The 19,127-nt window shown below is 43.6% G+C and overlaps 2 protein-coding genes across 3 annotated transcripts; one reads left to right on the top strand and one right to left on the bottom strand.

The window, feature by feature from the left end:
- Window positions 1–17: 17 nt before the first annotated feature.
- dipk1ab (divergent protein kinase domain 1Ab) lies at window positions 18–10,480 on the top strand. The gene is made up of 5 exons (XM_030434075.1): window positions 18–379; window positions 8,170–8,304; window positions 8,952–9,059; window positions 9,142–9,318; window positions 9,394–10,480. Exons 1-5 carry the CDS (start codon window positions 326–328, stop codon window positions 10,204–10,206), a joined length of 1,287 nt encoding a protein of 428 aa, XP_030289935.1. The 5' UTR covers window positions 18–325; the 3' UTR covers window positions 10,207–10,480.
- Window positions 10,481–11,047: 567 nt separating this feature from the next.
- On the bottom strand, window positions 11,048–16,244 carry rpl5b (ribosomal protein L5b). Of its 2 annotated transcripts, none has more exons than XM_030434083.1 (8): window positions 16,092–16,244; window positions 15,527–15,596; window positions 15,320–15,435; window positions 14,863–14,997; window positions 14,454–14,656; window positions 12,408–12,585; window positions 11,319–11,407; window positions 11,048–11,195 (listed from the first exon to the last, which is right to left on the bottom strand). In XM_030434083.1, exons 1-8 carry the CDS (start codon window positions 16,092–16,094, stop codon window positions 11,096–11,098), a joined length of 894 nt encoding a protein of 297 aa, XP_030289943.1. In that variant the 5' UTR covers window positions 16,095–16,244; the 3' UTR covers window positions 11,048–11,095. The 2 variants fall into 2 exon arrangements, with proteins under 2 accessions (XP_030289943.1, XP_030289942.1); XM_030434082.1 differs by lacking the exon at window positions 16,092–16,244 and adding an exon at window positions 15,859–15,882.
- Window positions 16,245–19,127: the final 2,883 nt, after the last annotated feature.

The following is a 19,127-nucleotide window of genomic DNA, read 5'->3' on the forward strand; positions in this document are numbered from 1 at the left end:
AGCATGTGAGCTAATTCTTTTCTTTTTTTTTTTCTCTCTCAACAGGAGGATCCAAACAGCTTCACATCCTCCTCCTCTAATTGGTCAGAGCGCCCCAGAAGAGCTCGTGGCCAATATGAGTCTGACTTCGCTGCAGTCGGCTCAGTCTGCCGCTCAGCCTGCGCTGCGTCCAGACGATCCAACATGTCCAACACATGTGGGGGGGAAACAGACCCAGGCTCGGTCCGATAGGCGTCGCCTGGTATCGTGTGTGACATCAAGTGTGCGGCCGATATTTTTTCCCTCCTTCTTCTGCTTGTTTGTGTGAGATGGTTCTGCGTTTGCCATGGCAAGAGATCTGCTTCCATGGGGGCTCTTCAGAAAGCCTCTGTGCATCCAGGTAAGCTCCAGGGGAAATCCCTCCTCACTCAAAAAAAAAAAAAAAAAAAAAAAGTCGGACTGGGAATGTTCCCTCCGGCTCTGTCGTCTGTGTAGCCCGGGCGACAGCATCTGAATACACTCGGATGTTATTGGTTGATAGGAGCGATGATGCGGCTGATTACTGCTGATAACACATTAGATTATTTATCCTCTCACTGTCGTATTACATGTGGAGCCGGATGGTGATTCGCAGGTGTTAATGTTAAAAAAATAAATAAGGTGTTTTCCTTAAAGTCACTTGATGCTCGACATCCTCCTGATCCCCGTTGCTGTAGCAACCACGTCCGTGATAACGTGTAGCTGCTCCAGTCAGGAGGCTGCAAAAGTTTATCACCACCATTCATTACATAAAGGGCAGAATCACTGTGTCCATCCGTGGGTCTTCTTCGTTGGTTGTTTTGTCTGCATGCATGTGCATTGTGGGGCTTTTGGATTTAACATGTCATGTCCAGCAAATTGATATTAAAATATATATATATTTATATAATAATCCCAGACCTGTGAAGAGTCTGAAGCTGTTGAAGAACATTATGTAACAGTTTGCTGTGAGTGGAATTAGGTGAAGTCCACAGTGGCGTCCCTCGTAAGTAAAATTAAACTCTGCGAAGGGGGAAGCCCCTCAAGGACACGTGGAGGTCTCAGGAACCCAGATGTCTGATCTCAGAGTGAAATCTGAAATAGAAAGTCTGACTGAAGTGGTAGAATCCCTCCACGTCGTCAAACTGTTCGAACTGATTTTCGCTTCTTGTATCTATCTTTGCGTTCAGAAACATTTGCCTCACAAATTTCTTTTCTTTTTTTGGTGAAATTTAGTCTCATGTCAGCAGCTGCTGGTGCTTCCTGCTTGTGTCCTTGCATGTCGGAGGCAAACACTGTCAAGCGCGGTGACTGGGAGGAGAAACAGCCAGTCTCCAGGGACAGCCAGCAGCATCGCTCCGTTTTCTAGGCCACCTCAGCCTTCGAGTGACAACTTAAGAAGTGTCATTCAGTGATCCTTGGAGAGAAGCTATTTCCACTGAAATACAAAAAAACTGACAAGTCCTGTAAGACAGAAATATTTGTCTGGTTCCTATGCAGATTTGTACACTTTGTATTTTTACAGTCGAGTACAGACATTATAATCAAACATGAACATATTTGTTTTATTGCTCGTGTTTGATTCTGTTAATAAGTGACAGAAAAGATTATCTTTATTTTAATATCCTACTGCAGAGATGTTTCAAACACTTGTATAAAAGCACATAGTGGCAATTAGAAACTTAAAGGGTAACTCCACCAATTTTACACCTTAACGTGTGTTTACAGGTCTTTGTGAGTTCTGTTGGATATCTGAAATAATAATATGATGAAGCCTTTTGTAGCGCCAAAGGAAGCTGCATGTAATCTGGTAAACTACCTCCAGTGATTTCACTCAATAGCTAAGTTGCATTGTGGGTAATGAAGGCGCCGGGTTTTGAAAAGCGTTATTTATAACACTGTTGGGCTCATTTTGTTGGAGACGGAACCAGAGATATCGCCTTTTTTGCTGAACGCATTCTTCGTCCTTTTTGAAAAACCTGGCGCCTACATTACCCACAATGCTACTGGATGACACCACTGGAGGCAATTGCATGCGAGTACACTTTAATGTGTGAAATTGTTGGAGTTCACTTTTAAGTGTCCATCAGTGAAGAGGATGCTGTGCAGTAACATCTATTGAGATTTATCTTTGTTGACAACAGGTACCATGGCATGCTAACATTACTGTAGCCTCATTGTTGTAGTTTTTCACAGATGTAGGCCCGACTATCTTCATGTCAAATAACCTCAATCTAACAGGAATTATTTAATCACATTTTTTGCACAGAAAGCCGATGAAGGACTGCAAATACGGAAAAGCAGTTGCCTCCTAAATGGAGCGTTTCATCGCGGCCTAATTCAGGCGTTATGATGCCGTTAAGCATATTTTCTCTATAGTCGAGTGCACAGCATCTCCAACTTTTAACCTCCTGCTCATAAATAAGTTACATAAACTGCCAATTGGTGATATTTTGTTGGGCCTATTACGACTGCTCCTGCATATTAATGCAACAAAAACACTAGCATGCAGTTCACATCCCAGACAGCAAGACAAGAGACAGAGAGAGAGAGAGAGAGAGAAGGAGGACTGGAGCTGCAGCTGAGGGTGAAGTTACAAATTACCACTAATTATTTGGTTTGCATCCAATTTGACTGATTTCAGTAATTATTTTAAAAGCTTCTTAAATCTTCCCTGTGGCCTTAAAAAAACCGAGCTGCTGTTGAATCAGATAAATCTTCAGCAGCCCGTCTCAGACGTTTTGCACAGTACAGCTCTAACTTGTTGGTTCCAGATATGGGAGAGGGGTTTTTTTTTTTTTTTTTCCTCCCCCTGACAGGAAGCTGCAGTCCTTGCAGGAATAACACGTGCCTGCGTTTCCAGCGCGTGTTGTTTGCGGACACCGTCCTCTCGACGTTGCATTGTTAGATTCGCAGCATCGAGGCGGAGCGGAACAAGTGCTGATAAAGTAATGTTCACGTGTGTTAATGTCGCAGGATTGAGTCAGCATGGAAGAGCGTGCTCTGTGTGTGTGTGTGTGTGCGTGGGGAATGGGGGTGGAGTTGGTGGTGGGTGAGGGTGTGTGTGTGTGTGTGTGTGTGTGTGTGGATGCGGTGGGGGGTTTGCCTGCTGTCTGGACTGTGATGAGTCAGATCTTTGTGGTGTCTGTGCCGACAGTGTGACTGAGAGTCTGTGACAATCGGAGAGAGGCATCGCTGGACTCTCTCAGGTGGTCGTTTCATCCGGATCGCTCTTTTTATGCACCGACTGTGCGCCTGTTATACATCTTTCCAGTGAAATAAGCCAAAACTCCGAAACATTAATATCCCCCGTCACTCACTCCTCCAGCCCTCTTCATCTTTTGTTTCTCTGTTTTCATGTCTTTCTCGGCTCCGCTCGGCAGCCCATTAACCGGCAGCCTCTGAGGGATTGCTTTATAAGCATGCATAATGGATGACTGGTGTGCAGGGCTGCAAAAACCAACTGTCAGAACAGTATTGTGCTGCTCCTGATCAGCTTTAATCTCTGCCTCAGAAGTTTAACACCAGGCAGCACCGTGTAGCCGAGCAGTGTGTTCTTGATTCTCTGTATGTAATGTCGCCGATCCTTCGGGGAAACGACGGTCTGAGCGCACGGGCTCTTCCAACAGGGCATGTGGGTGGATGTAGGGGAAGCAGTTCGACGAGATCATGACGGACGGTTTGTTTCCGCCCACCTCAGCATATGGCCACAGTTCCCAGTCAGTGCCTAATTAATAGCTGTCACAGCAGCCACAATCAATATCGCCTCATTAGCCGTGTTTGTGTAACCCTCTCACTTCACAGGGGGGTCAATATGTAATCCCAGAGATAGAAATGAAACGGCCAGAGTTTGGAAATGAAAGCCACAAAACTATCGATTAGAGAAAGGGGCCAACCATACATTTCTTTCCCCCCCGTGGAGTTTTATTTCCATAATGCTTCTGCTGTTGATGCATTTCACCTACGGAACAATCGATGGGAGGTATCCGCAGCACTTACTCGTGTGGTCACCGCTGTTAAAACTGGCTGTGGGTCGGTCGGTCGGTCTGGTCAGATTTGTAAGTAAACCAAGCAATAAAACAAAGTAGCAGAAGTCATATTTAAATACATGAGTTGAAGAGCTCGTCATTGATAATCGGATCATTTTTCTGCGTCTGTCAGGTGTTTGTAAGATGGTTTGTATGGACATAACGTACATATCGATCGTTGCAGGGTTGTAATTAGGATCGTAAACCGGAGAATACAAAGGAGGTGTGAGCAGATCGGAAACGGGGATGTGAGTGAGCGTCATGACTGTAAATACAAACTCAAATAAAAAATAATGAATTCATTTAAATCATGTAATTAGTTTTGGGTTTCTTCAAATGCTGTTTCGAGGCCTCCTCCGCGCTGCCAGAATATAATTCAAGATGGAAAAATACAGAATCTCTGCATCATACTGTAATTCATTTGGTTTTGATCAAACCAGTTAAAGTTATAGCTGCACGGATCAACAGACCCGGATGTTTTTAAAGTTTTCGGCAATGATTCAGAATCAAAATCTGCCGGAATTCGGTGGAATGTTTCTTTACTTGTGTTAGACAATATTAATCAAAAGACTAATCATGATACATTAAAACAAAATGATTTCAAGCAGGTTGAAACAAATAGTTGGTATTACTTCCTCAGCAGTAAATCAAATTTTGGACACTTTTGTACACATTTTGTGGCGGCTGTAGCTCAGGTGGAAGAGTCAGCGTGTCGTTATTGGAAAGTCGCTGGTTCAATTCCCCTGATCTGCATGTTGAAGTGTCCTTGGGCACCAAAGATACCGAACCCCAAACTCCAAAATGCTCCCGATGTGCTGGTCGGCACCTTGCATGGCAGCCACCACCATCATCAGTGTATGTATGAATGTTTGTAAAGACAAAAACCGTCACACTACACTACAGTTTACACTTTAAACTCAATGCTAAATGAAAACGTCACACGACTGTCCCTCACGTGGAGACGCGGTTATGATTTCAGTCTTACAAGAAGCAACTCTGCATGTGTTCTGTGTGGGACTGCTGATCAATTATCCTCCATATGCAATTGATCGATTCGAAATGTGACATGAACAGCTCAGCCCACAGAGAATTATCACACAACTCTGCAGTTCCTCTCAGCTTTATGTAGCGTTTTAGAGTCTTTCAGCTCATTGTCGTGGTTTTATGAGCCGCTTCTTAACTGTTTTGCTTCAGTCTCATTGCTCTCATCGGTGTTTTCAGACAAAACGCTCTGTTAAACTTCACTCTGGCAGGAAATGTCCCCTTTTACACTGGACAAAAACCCACCAACACCCACTAACACACCCGGCCTTTGTTTTTAGTGGAAAGGTTTTTAATTGCCATTAATTCCTGGGTCAGATAACATTGTAGTGGTCACAGGTATGTAACAGCACCACCTCCAGTCGGCAGTGATGAAAACATGGTGTCTGACGTGGCATGAAAGTACTTTTCCATCTGTCTTTCGGAGACCAGCTGGTGAACATAGCTCAGCATTTAGCCGCTAATGAGCTAGCTGCTGGGCTAATGAGGTCAGAGGAGACTAACAGAGCCAAAGGCCCAATGGCTTATATTGATCAGGTGACCAGAAACATGAAATATGGCTCAATATCTGCTGGATGTGTGAATTGGTAACATGCTCACCATAACAACTTTATATAGTCATAGTATGTCAGTGTTGCTGCCCGCAACAGGCAAAGAACATCTGTGAATGAGTGTTTGAAGATATTTAACCTTAGAAAGATCAGAATTAGTCTTCAAATAAAATCCTGTGTCGCTACACGACAGAAGGTGACCTCAGTGTCCTCTCCGCTAGCTGCCGTCCTGGTGACCGATGCAGAGAACTGACAGGCTTTTTCCTCAAAAGAGGATAATATTGACTCACGTGAGATTAAAGGCCACTGCATGGAAGGAAATTAGATTACAGAGTGACATACAGAGGCTGTCTGAAAGCTTGATTTCTGCATTATCCGTGGTGTGAAAAGCAGGAAAAAGGGATGGAGGATCCATGTAATCCTTTGTTTCCCCCCCAACACTGGAAATAGACCTCACATCTTGTGCTGCTAAGTTTGCATTTTTATTAGGTTGCTTGTACGAGAGAAGAGCAGGGCGACCACCCAGCTATTTCCTATAAACTGTAAAGTTGCGTCGAAAACAGAACGCAGAGGAAAATGGGAGTGCGGAGGGAGGAGAGGAGGGAGATGGAGAGAGTTATGCCAGTGAAGAAAATTGGAACTGAAAGGGGCAGAGTGTGCAAGCCGGGGGAGTCCATCACTGTCAAGCACTGAGTGCAAAAATCATTAATAGATGGGAAAGTAGGACTGCTAAAAAGTCTCTTATTTTTCACTAATGTTCTACAGTTGGACGGATGCCATTATGGATCCGAGCGGACTGTATTTAGCAGCTTGGGAATTAGAAAGAAAATCAAAGGACAAGGTAATGAGTCTGGAGACGCTCTAAATGTTCCACTGTGTCTGTGCCAGACCACATTTACTGTTAATTACCGAACACCTATTTGGAAGCAATTGCATTAATGATGTGCCACTCAAGTTTGCAGCTAATTTGTATTCCATTTACCGGCCTCGTCCCTCACTCATGGTCCAAAAGACGTCATTATAAACACAAAACGACAAGATGCTCTGCTGACTTTTAGCGTTTTATAATTGGGCTGTAAAAATGTTTTATACAGTTGCGGTTGACCGACCCGAGTGTTGCGCTTTCTGAGTAGTCTGGATATTTTTTCTTTCCGTCATTTATAGCAGATAAAACTGTATTTCTAGCTAATTGGATTAGTGCAATGTGCTATGATGTTACATTCCATCCTGATATCAGCAAATACAGTAATTCAGCAGTTTACCCGTCTACCCTTTTTCCGTTTTAGCATCTTTGTGCAGTGTTTTGGTTTTACGGCCCACAGCTGTTCGGTTTTAGTTCGCGCTCACCGATCTCAAAGTTAGCGTCCGGCTGGTGAACACAGTGGAGCATTTAGCAGCTAAAGATAACGATTCTTTCTGAGGATGTTGGACTTAAAGGGAGAGTGTGTAACGATTTAAGTAATTTATTAACTCAAATCAACGTCTTCGTTCAAGTAAGTCCTCATTGGTGTACAACTGCATCTGCCAACAATCTGACTTATCCTCCTGAGTGAAGAATTACCTGTCTGAACATACATAGCACGGGCAAGCTCTATGGAGGCCGCCATGTCTTTCCGGTTTTAAAAAAACTATGGACTGCCAAGAGGGACACAAAGCACTACGTGGCACTACGTAGTACGGCTAAACGCGTTTTCGCTCAGAGCTAGCTTGACTGCGGAACTGAGAGGGAGCTCAGCGAAAGCGCTCGTCACCAACAATAACAATAACTAACTACATCTTTACCTCATTACTTGAATCAGTAGAAATACTCGACGCTGTTGGGAAAGAGTCCATACTTTGAAAATGAGTTTCTTGTCCGTCAGGGCCACCGTAGCTTCCGGAACGTCTCCAACGCTCTCAGAATGGGAGGGGTGAGCAAAGGAGTGTTGCAGTGTAGAACCTCACAGCTAGATGGCGCTAAGTACTCGATATATTACACACTGTACCTTTAAATAGTTGTTGAGTGGCCGCAGAGAAGATTCAGAATGACCGCTGACACTGCGCCATGTCTGCTGGATGCGATTTTAGGCAACAACAAAGTTACTTAATAGGGTGATAATCTGACAATATTCGTGTTTGTGCACTGGACACCAAATTTGGTATCTTTTTGTCGTCGTGTTTGTCTCCGTATTCAACATTGCCTCAGAGAACATTCAGGTCGCTGCTTTGCTAGAACTTTTTGGTTTTTTTTGGGGATAAAACTTCCATGTAAGGGTACGATGTGTGCTCTCAGATGAAAGAAGGAAGGAAAAGATATTCCACCCCGAGGCAACAAACATGAATCTCATCCTCTCGTTAATCTCCATTATGATGCGTTTCATCTGAAAAATTCGTCTTACCAGGCTGGCCTCTGATCAGCCTGGCCATTTTAACGCAATAAAAACTCCACAGATCATAACGGAGTGCATTGCAAATAATTTATTAAGAACTCTGAACCCTAAGATATGAGCGCACTGAATCTTTTAACACAGTTTTTATGTCATTTTCAAGCTTTTTAAATGTGTTTCCAACAGGCCAGATTTTCCTACCTGCATATGAAGTACCTGTTCTTCTCCTGGCTGGCGGTGTTCGTGGGGAGCTGGATAGTGTATGTCGAGTACTCAGCCTACACAGAGCTGTGTCGTGGGCACGACTGCAAGAATTCAATAGTGAGTATTTTACTTGTCGTACACCAATGTGCCACAACACAACTGACAAGTGAAGTGAATAACATTGATCGTCTTGTCACAATGCAATGATCTGCTGGGAAACTTGGGTCCTTCAGTTCAAGTGGATGTAATTCGACATGCACCACACACCCAAGCACTGCTGCAGACTGTGTGCATCCACTTATGGAAACAGTTCCCCCCTGCAGGACGATACAGACCACAAAAACTACACAGGAATGACCCAAGGAGCGTGAGTGAAAGAGTTCAAGGCATCAATCTGGCCTTCAAGTTCCCCACATCCCAATGCATCAGCATCTGGCATCAGGGCATTGGTGGCGGGTCATTTTGAGGCCTGTGGGCTTCCAAGGATCGGACAAGGTTTGGCATATCTCACGGATGTTTGATTCGATTGGGATTTATGGAAATTGGAGGCCAGGTTGATGCCTTGAGAAGTTTTTCACCTTATTCAGGCGCTCCCTGGGCAGTTTTTGTGTCAAAGTAACATCCAGATGAAGGCCAGGTTGGATTGGTAGAGACATAATCAATGTCAGTCACTTTACAAAACTTGTTCCTGTGTCCAGATTAGACTGTGATCTTTTTCCAGTTCCCTTTGTGCAGTTTACCTCTATTCCCATCGTATTTTTCAGTGTGACAAATTCAGAAAAGGAGTCATTGATGGCTCAGCCTGCAGCAGCCTGTGTGAGAAGGACACGCTTTACCTGGGGAAGTGCTTCACCGCCAAACCCAACAGCCAGGTCAGTCTTCAAACAAAAACTCTTCTCCAGTCGCCTTGTTGTCAATCCAGCTGCACCTCAGGCTCCTTTTTTTTTATTTTAGGTGTACTCTGGGAGCTGGGGAGACCTGGAGGGAGTGATTAAGTGCCAGATGGAGGATGCCCCTCATTATGATTTAGGAAGTGAGATCGAGCCTAGGAAGGAAGCTTCAGCCTTCAACAAGCCCACCAAGGGGACCTCTGTGGAAAAATTCAGAGAGATGATCCACAACCACCTAAAGGTTCGGAAGCTTTCATAGGATCTAATCTGACTTAAAAGCTTTGGTTTGTCTTTTAACTGTTTTCTCTCTGTTTAGGCTAAAGTGGGGGATCAGGCCAACCTTGCAGACTTGGCAACCCAAGTACTGTCTATAACAGACGCTAATAAGGACGGTCACATCTCACTGCCTGAGGCCCGCTCCACATGGGCTCTGCTGCAGCTAAATGAATTCCTGTTAGCGTTAGTCCTGGAAGACAGAGACCACACGCCCAAGTTACTGGGCTTCTGCGGGGACCTGTACGTGATGGAGAAGGTGCCATACTCTCCTCTGTACGGGATCAGTCTACCCTGGATCATCGAGGTGTGGATTCCTGCCGGTCTGCGCCGCAGCATGGACCAATGGTTCACCCCGTCGTGGCCACACAAGGCAAAGATCTCCATCGGACTCTTAGAACTGGTCGAGGACGTTTTCCACGGCACTTTTGGCAGCTTCCTCATGTGTGACGTGAGCGCAACCAGTTTTGGTTATAATGATCGGCACGACCTGAAGGTGATGGATGCTCGGTACATCGTTCCTGAAGCCATCTTCCAAGAGGACATCAGGCAGCAGCGCTGCGATGTCGACGAGGATTGTCTCTACGGAGCAGACTGCCTCACTTCCTGTGACCTCACCAAGCACCGCTGCGTTCCTGAGGTCACCAGACCAAACTTAGCCAAAGCCTGCGAAGCACTCAAGGACTACATTCTGAGAGGTGCGCCATCTGACGTAAGAGAGGAACTCGAGAAGCAGCTGTACGCCTGCATCGCACTAAAAGGTTCAGCTGAGCAGATGGAAATTGAGCACTCGCTGATTCTGAACAATCTCAAGACTTTGCTATGGAAGAAAATCTCTCATACAAAAGACTCCTAATAAATAAGCACAAAGACCGATTCCTGTCCGATTAAGTTTTTAAATAAAATAAAAATGGACATCTTTTCACTGTGGAAACAAAAGTATATGAATCTCCTCCTTGTATTTAACTTTACATGTATAACTGATGTATTTTATCCAAGAAGCAGATGTCAAGGAATGTCACTTTCATATTTAATAATGTATCAAGTATCCGTGAATATACTGGAACAAAATGAGCAAGTGCAATTTTTTTGAAACCATGACAAATCAATAAATTTGACTGAGAACTGTATATCGGGAGTCCGGCTTCAGTTCCTGCAGAGTTTGACACTAGAGGGCAGTTTTCACAGTCATTGTTCAAAGTAAGTTGTTCTGATATTCAAGATGGACTCCTACAAGCATTTGCGACATTATGTGAATACACTCTGGATTTGTTTTTAAATGGAGGGAAAAGCAAGTTGTCAGTAATTAAATTCTACACGCAATTACGATCACATTTATCGTTATGCCTTCATACATGTGAAGGGGATTTTGAACCCTTTGCACTTCGAGTACTACAACTTGTTGATTCACATTTACTGACAAATATCAGTTACACTTGGTGGAAAACTCACCTAGATAAATGATAGTTTTGAGTAGAAGGTATGTCTGTTAGCAGAAATGGCAAAAAGTCTTTAATCACATTACTCAAGCAGTTTAAATGACTAGCAAATCAGTCTCTAAGCCATGGTACCACTCAGGGGTTCAATTAAATAAAAAAACAAAAATATAAATCCTCTAATAAGTGATCAAGAGGCTCCTGGCACTGCTAATTATGTAAATGTAGTGCACCATGACAAAGTACACGAGAGGATTTGACTCTTTTTCAATAGATTTATTAGAACAAATTTTTGAGCCGACAAACGCCTCAGTCTGAAGCCTCTTGTTCCTGAGCCCGGAGGAAGCTGGCCTTCTTCTGGGCGACGCGGTCTTTCCTCTGGGCCAGAGAGAGCTTGGCACGGTTCCACCTAGGACACCAAACAAGCACAATTAGCATTTGCAGGTTGTTTTTCTTTTTTTCAAAGGTGTATCATAGTTTCTGTGCAAGATTGGTTCAAAACAAGTCAGCTTTTGATGTCAGTATTTCTCACCTCTTCTTCTTGACTTCTTTGGGAGGCTTCTTTTCGTGGACTGGGTTCTCACGAATGGTAGCGTGAGCCTTTTTGTACATTTCCTCAATCTGAAAGACAGATCGACAGTCAAACTTCCATGCAAAGGTTTACCTGCACATCTGATTTATTTCCCCTTCAAATCACATTAGTCATGCTAAAGACTGAACATTTTTTTCCCCAAAATAAATTCAGAAGATTCAAGTATTTTCTCACCAAGTCCGCATGTTAAGTATTCTAAAAGATGTTTCCAATTATCAACCATTAAATGCAAATCTTGAACCAAGCAACTGAATTTTCTAGATTGCTTCACCCTGCTCCACTCCTGCTAACAGCCAGTTTAGCTTGCAGCTAATATTTTAAGTGTCACCAACACTAGAAATTCCCTTCCGACTTTCTGTAGTGCTCAACAAGGCAGGGATTAATATGACTGCTCAAGGGATTCATAACCCATCTAATCTGAGGACATGTCAACAAATCAGAGAGGCAATCCTGATCCTGCTGAGGGAAGGATCAGGACTGTCGCAAAACTGAGGCCACTGAAGCTCCTAAAGCCCTGCATGCGTGTATAGATGCAACATTAGTTGTGTTGTTGGAGATTATATTTTCCGGCCTGAAGTCATTAATATAAATTACTTTGACAACAAGAGCCACTGCCCTATTCACAGAGGGGCTGAATGTCTGAATTAAAGTCTTTTCTTTACATTAGAAAAGATGCATCATCATCTATTACAAGCACTGACAATTAAGATTGATCTAGTGTTTATATTTTCTGAGAGTGAATGATGTGGTCACTGCAACATCACCCGGAGCGCTCCCTCACAAGAGATGATTAATGGCCGTGTGTGAAACTAGCCACTAATGAGAGATAGCTCATAGTTTGAAGCTCTTAGCTAATATGCCAATAAGTTCACATAAGGGCAAGTACAAAAAAACACATCAAAAAATAACTTTAGGTGCTGGCTGCCACATTATATACAGACACACAAGTCTCTGGCTACTTAGAACACAAGCCAAGTCGTAACACCATCTGCCTACTGACGGTTTACAAAACAAAAAAACAGGACTTGCCGAATCGGGGGTGACGCCATTCTTGATGAAGCGGGAGAACTGCTTCTTGTAAGCATCCTCGTCCTCCTCCATCAGGAGGCTCATGTACTCTGACACGTTGACGCCCATGATGTGCTTGCGGTGGACCTCAGCGTTGAACTCCTTGCTCTCTGGATCATAACCAGGGAAGCGCTTGGTGCTGGGGGAAGGTAATATAGAAAAAAAAGGTAAACATCAAGCAAGCAGAATCTAACATTGCAGAATAAAAAAAATCACCAAGTCAGACTTCCAAATCAAACTTCAGTCATTATGTGAAGGCACAGTGAACACAGCTCGGCATTATGGCATGTTAAATCCATCTTTTTTGCAATATCATAACCACTCGAGCTCAGCGTGTGAAAACAAAGGCGAGCAGACTTGTCAACTGCCAGCTGCCGTTTCCGACTGACTCATGAAATCAAACTGTACAGACTGCATTTAAACTTGGCTGAGAATATAAAGTCAATACACACACGAGCGTCCACCTGTGGCTACACAGATTCAGTACACAGCACCTGAAATGCATAGTGTAATTTTTCTTTTATATGCAAACGAGGTGCTTGAATTGCATGTTTTCTTTCCATGTTTTCCCCCCAATGCACCCTCCGACAGATTCATTCTTTGAGGGTGTTCTCAGACCTGCTACTTTAGAAAGCGGTGTACGCCAAACAAGTGTCGGTACATCAGATATTTACTTGAAAACTGCACATATGGGGACCAACAGAGTGGCAAAATGCAAGCTTTGCCTTTTTTACTGATTAAAAAAGGACTTGTCTCCCATTTTCCGCTGCTACATGACACATCTGACAGGATGTAGGGGGCTGATGAAACCAGAATTTACAGCTTTCTGAACAGCAACTCAACAGGTAACGTAATCTCAAGCAGTCAACCTGTTCTACACCCATTCATACAACCTCCCTCCCCCCGCTCTCTCCGTGCATCTTTATCACATCCAGCATCACATTTTTCCAAACCTAACAGCGATGCCCGTTTACCCCGTCTGCCTGAATGATGTATAAGCGAATGACTAAGGATGCGCTGATTTATGAGCCTTCAATAAGATGACGTTCCGATAGCAGCGGCTGATGTTTATCTGTTGCATCAAATTTGTGGTGGCCCATTAATGAGGTTCTGGCTTATAACATCCCTGCTACCGGTTTGTGAGGCTTTGCAACTACTGTAAAGGTTCTTATTCAGTAGGAAGTGTCAAGGAGCTTAAAAGGATTTTGAAGCTGTAAAAAAAAAAAAAAAAAAAAAAACCACAACCTTTCAAATAGTGTAATATAGATGATGGATGAGTAAAACGTTAAGTACTGGCCTAGAATTTCACAATCGGTGCATCCCTATAATAGTCAAGCATTTAACCGATTTCTTGAAGGCCAAAAAAGATGTTTCATGCAAAAAGAAAGTGTTCAAGTAGCCGGCAGAGGAGATAAAACCAATCGTAGTTCAATATCTCACCGAGAAGTCTTGGCACATGCCTAAAAATTACATTCACACCATGACAGATGAGACCAAGTGCACCAGTTTCACTCCAAAACTGCATTCGCCACACTACAAGGCTAACTGCACACCTCACTTTCAGTGTCATTTGTGCAGCTTGACTGCCGACAGGTAGCCTGCACACTTCATGTTAAGAGCTTCTGAGTGCCAATTAAGAGTAAAAAAAAACCAAGACCATTTTCACTGAACAGGAAACAAGGTTAACAGATCGTCTACATGAATAGGCCTCAGCTGACAGTTTAATAGTAAGGGCACAGGTGCTACCAGTGACGATAACGATGGCTGCTCTATTCAAGCGTCATACTCAGTGCCGCCATCATTAATGTGATTATCCTGCTGTGGCATGCCAATATTTCCCTTGAAAACAAGAAACCATCCGTTTCTTAGTGCAAGACAAACGTTGTGTATATTTACCATTTAACTTCAAGAAATTCTGAATTTAAAGACTCATTCTGGAACGAAGACCTTGTTTTCTAAAACAGCATTTCTGATCCACTGTGTGTGACAGGAAGTGGGACATGTTACCTGTGTGGGATGGACAGGCCTCCATCCACAGCTCCCTTCAGGGCACCGAACACCTTGTTGCCTGTGGTGGTTCTAGCAAGTCCAGCATCCAGGTAGCAGGTGAAAGCGCCTGGCTGACCATCAATGCTCTCCACGTTGAACTCATCCCCCGTCACCTCGACCTGGCCTTCATACACCTTATCCAGGCCAAACTTGTTCAGGAGCTGAGGAGAGAAGATGGCGACATTTGAGAAAACCACATTTTTCTGGAGGGAAACTCTTGATTTCAGACATACCCAGGTACATCTAAAAGCTTATTTTGGAGAGGTTATCCCTGGATTAAACACAGGCTGTTCATCAACTGAAACCCTTCACATTCTGGGTCAATATGAGGTAAAGGAACAGTCTGTCCAACAGAGTTCATACTTACTCTGCGGGCCACCAGCAGACCAGTGCAGTAGGCTGCTGCGTAGTTTGTCAAACCCACAGTGACTCCGTATTTTGGCAGCTCGTGTGAGTAGGCCGCGCACACAATCATGTCGCCCTCGATCTTGGCATAGGCGATCTAAAATCATAAGTCATGACAGGTTCATACACATGTAGTGTTGACATCTTTGACACAAAACAAAACTTTCACACTTTGCAAAGTAGCACAGATTGATGTCATGTGGCATTTCAAAGTAGCTGCAGCTTTCCACATCTTGATTTAACAGCGTATATGCAAACTGTGCTTTAGTTAGTCAGAATACGCCTTTTTGCAATATGTTTCGTCACTGAGGTCGATCCAACACCATAAACAAATACCCGCTCTGTTCTAAGATGTTGACAAGTAAATACAGAGCTCCGACTCTTGAGATAAAAACAGGACACTGTCAGCAAACACTCACCTGGCAGACAATGTCCCTGTTGGAGAAGCGGACAATCATCCGGTACTTGGGTGTGTTGTACTTGTTCTTATCTTGTACGACCAAGCGCTTACGAGCAAAGAAGTCAGTCTTTCCCTCTGGAAGGAAAAACACACTTCAGTCTCTTAAAAAGATACTTAAAAATAACTTCAAACATGAGGAAGACGACGACAGAACAGGGAGCCTCACCTCTCCTCCTCCTGAATTTGACCTGGTACCTCTTGAAGTAGGCCTTGTTTTTCACCACTTTAACAAAACCCTGCAAGAGAGGAGGAAGAGCGTCAGAACAAGAGACGTCACAAAAGATAACTACACGTGAGTTTACTGCGGTGGTGTCTTGTGTTAGTTTGGCTGTCACTGTCAGTGGGTAACGTTAGCCACGGCTAGCATTAGCAAGCTGGGCCAATGGGAATGAACGTCAGGAGTTAGCATGATAGCTAGGTAGGGTTGACAATCAGGAAACAGACTGATGGTAAACTACAGAAAACGGAAAATCAGGGGATGTGAATTTACATACTCACAGGACACATGCTGATTAACATTTCACAACAAGGCAGAGTACGGACAAAAGGAAGCTGTGAGTTTGGGAAGGCAGCCATTAGGCCACGTTTAAGCAGACCCGGGTGAGCGTTAGCCGGACATAATCTAACTTCATCTGAGCATCAGCAGCATGTTTTCAAACGTCTGACAGCACACAGCACTCGTTGTATGTCTTAAGTATACATGTAGGCACATATTGGGACGAATTACAAACCATTTTTGCAGTCTTTTTGTCTCCTTATGAAGGAGCCCGGAGCCAAAGACTGGGGCTTGACTCCGCTGCACTGGAAAAAGGAAGAACGCGCTGCGCATGCGCCGTAAATACCGTGTCACAGGATGAGCAGCAGAGACGCCATGCTGCAGAGGATTCACCACGCTGCCCCCTAGCGAGCTGGGGCGGTTATACACCTGCATAAAAATACAATACATTTACAAATATTCATATAATATTCATTTATAATAAACTTTCCTCATAGAGCACCTTTAAAAACAGACTTTACAAAGTGCTTTTCTCCCTCAACCTCCAGATTCTAGCAGAGGACTTGAACCTGAACCTCCACCCACAGCCTCTGCAACCAGCCTGCATTACAGATATCCGCTCCAGATGTGAGCAGACATCTGCAGCCTAAACCGGCACCTCCACCCACAGCCTATGCCAGCCAGCTACTTTGCTGCCTCCATCTTTCAGATTCTAGCAGAGGATTGCAATCTGAACCTCCGCCTGCAGCATTTGCCCGCAGCTTTGAGCACTATAACTGCAGCTTCCATCTCCACCTCCCCCTTTAGGTAAACATCTGCAGCCTGAAATTTCACCAAAAGCCTCTGCCACCAACCTACATCACTGTCTCCTCCTGCAGTCAGCTTCAACCTTCCTCCAGCAATCTGCATGGCTGTTCCAACAGAAAACTGCAACCTGAACCTCCATCCACTGCCTATGCAAGCCACCTCCATCACTGCCTCCACCTCTGGATTCTAGCAGTGAACTGCAACCTGAACCTCCACCCAAAACACATACCAGCAAAGTTAATCGCTGTACCTGCAGCTTCCACCTCCACCTAGTCATTCAAGCAGCCACGGCAGCCTTAAGCTCCACCCATAGCCCTCTTCAGCAACCTGAAACGCTCATTCCACTTCCAGCTTGTAAGAGAAAGCAGCAAACTGAGCCTCCACCCAAAGCCTCTCTGACCAGCCTGCATTACAATTGTCACCTCAGGAATCAAGCAGACAACTTGAGCCCGAAACTCCCCCCACAGAATATACCATTAACCTGCCTCGCTGCCTCCACCTTAAAATTCTAGCAGACAACTGCAGCCTGAACCTCCACCTACAGCATGTGCCAGCAACCTACATCTCTGGACCTGCAGCCTCTGCCTCCACCTTCAGATTCATATGTGGCTTTCACAGTGTAAAAAAAACAAAAAAACAAAGCATCTGTCCTCATTGCTTAGAATAATCCACACTGGCATATCATGTTAATAGTTTCCACATCAGATTAATTTGTTCTATTGATAACCTTTAATTATGTACAGTAAGGTCCGTGTATTGTCTTGAGTAAAACCTGTGGACTGAAAACATGATGTTCAGTTCAATGAAATGTTTCAATGCTGTGAGCGACACAAAGAGATTCTGTTCACCTCCACTGTAATGGGGTCGTGAGCAATGTCAACAAAGAACTAAAACTAGCTGCAGTGTCAGATATTAATGAATATTTTGACTTTCAGGTGAACCCGCCCTGAAACATATGGTTCAGGAATATATGAAGATTATGTTGAAAAGCACATATCTCCATTATTATCTTGTTTTTTTCTTTTCCACAGCGAACATCAACAGTCGTCCCTACTTCCTGCTCCTTGTGCAGCAAATGTGAGGTAAGGGAACTTCCGTGGACAAAATTCCACCATTGGGAACAACCTGCAACATCACCATCACCTCTTCTGTGCGTTACCCCGGTAACGTGATTACATTGGAATACCTGTTACTGTGGAAATTGTACAGTAGCGAAAATGAATTATTGAATATATAATAAAACCAAAACTGATCCTATTACCTAAACGTATTCTGTTGAAAACGTGACTTGTGAATAAATTTGATTCCCCAGGATGTAGCCAACAATATAATTCCTAATGATTACAATATAATGATTATATTATGTCATCTTTGATACTTGAATGGCACACAAGATTAATGCTAGGTGTCCTGCACCCTGCTGTCACCATTATCAATTTTACAGTTGAATTACGAGCAGAAATGGAGTTAAGAGGTCAATAATAGATTGTTTCCCTATAAATATAAGAGAGATGTTAAAATAAATATTTTGAAAAATGTAAACATTAAAAGTTATTGGAGCATTGATAACTCAGCCACTGAAATATTGACATCAACAGTGATAATGTGGGTTAAAACCAGGCTCGATTGTTTGAGCACAATGACTGATGGGTAATCTTGTTTGTCAGCTTGTTCAGTTCTTCCCCACACAGTTCACTTCCCCTTTGAACTGAACATGTTCTGCTCCGAGTGGTTTAACATGGCTGAAAACGCAGTGCAGTCCACTTTGCAGGGGACCTACTGGGCAGTCGGAAGGCATCACTTGTTTTTAATTGTGCATTTAAAAATTTTTTTTTTTAATTTGTTTTTGCAACATTTGTTCATATCTTTCAAAAACAAATGTACCACCTCTCAGTTATTTAAATTTAAACTCCATGAAATGACCTCAGAAGTTTGGTCACACTTTTAAAAAACGCATTTCCCCCTTTTCTGAATAGAAAAACAGCCAGTTGTTTGGTATTACCATCCCAGAAGTCCGGCATTTCAGACCAGATGAATTATATAAGTAGTCGTCAATATTTAGCCATTAATCAGAAGGGATGGTGCAGACAGCCAGACGTCTTTGGGGATATGGGTGTGGCAGAAAACAATACCAGCATTAGTGAGTAATATGAACTCAACCTGATGCACCTGCCACATAATGGTTTTGGCTTTTGCCAGCTCTCCCAACACACAGCTACTGTAGCTCAGATCATCAAAGAGGAATAATAAAAAAAAAAAAGACTAATTGTCAGTTTCTAATCATAACACTTGGATGCATTTATTTTTTATGACATTTGAGTCTTTCACGGCCGTCGTGACTCGATTGCTCCCTCATCACAGAGAAATTTCCGTTTCATTGTGTGTTCGCGGCTCTCTAGTTATTTATATCTGACAGACTGGAATGTGATGTTTCTGTCAGTGTAACAGATTGAATGGCCTGTAA

The sequence above is a fragment of the Sparus aurata genome, chromosome 11 (genome assembly GCF_900880675.1).
Source record: "Sparus aurata chromosome 11, fSpaAur1.1, whole genome shotgun sequence".
In the NCBI taxonomy this organism is placed as follows: domain Eukaryota; kingdom Metazoa; phylum Chordata; class Actinopteri; order Spariformes; family Sparidae; genus Sparus; species Sparus aurata.

Bases quoted from the DNA above. Each gene is read 5' to 3' on its own strand.
- dipk1ab (XM_030434075.1), top strand. From the start codon at position 326: ATGGCAAGAGATCTGCTTCCATGGGGGCTCTTCAGAAAGCCTCTGTGC. The intron at 9,060-9,141 runs GTCAGTCTTCAA...TTTTTATTTTAG, and splicing joins CCGCCAAACCCAACAGCCAG to GTGTACTCTGGGAGCTGGGG. The intron at 9,319-9,393 runs GTTCGGAAGCTT...CTCTCTGTTTAG, and splicing joins TGATCCACAACCACCTAAAG to GCTAAAGTGGGGGATCAGGC.
- rpl5b (XM_030434082.1), bottom strand. From the start codon at position 15,879: ATGTTAATCAGCATGTGTCCT. The intron at 15,436-15,526 runs GTGAGGCTCCCT...TTTTCCTTCCAG, and splicing joins CAAATTCAGGAGGAGGAGAG to AGGGAAAGACTGACTTCTTT. The intron at 11,408-12,407 runs GCAAGTCCTGTT...TCTGTCTTTCAG, and splicing joins ATGGCGTCACCCCCGATTCG to ATTGAGGAAATGTACAAAAA.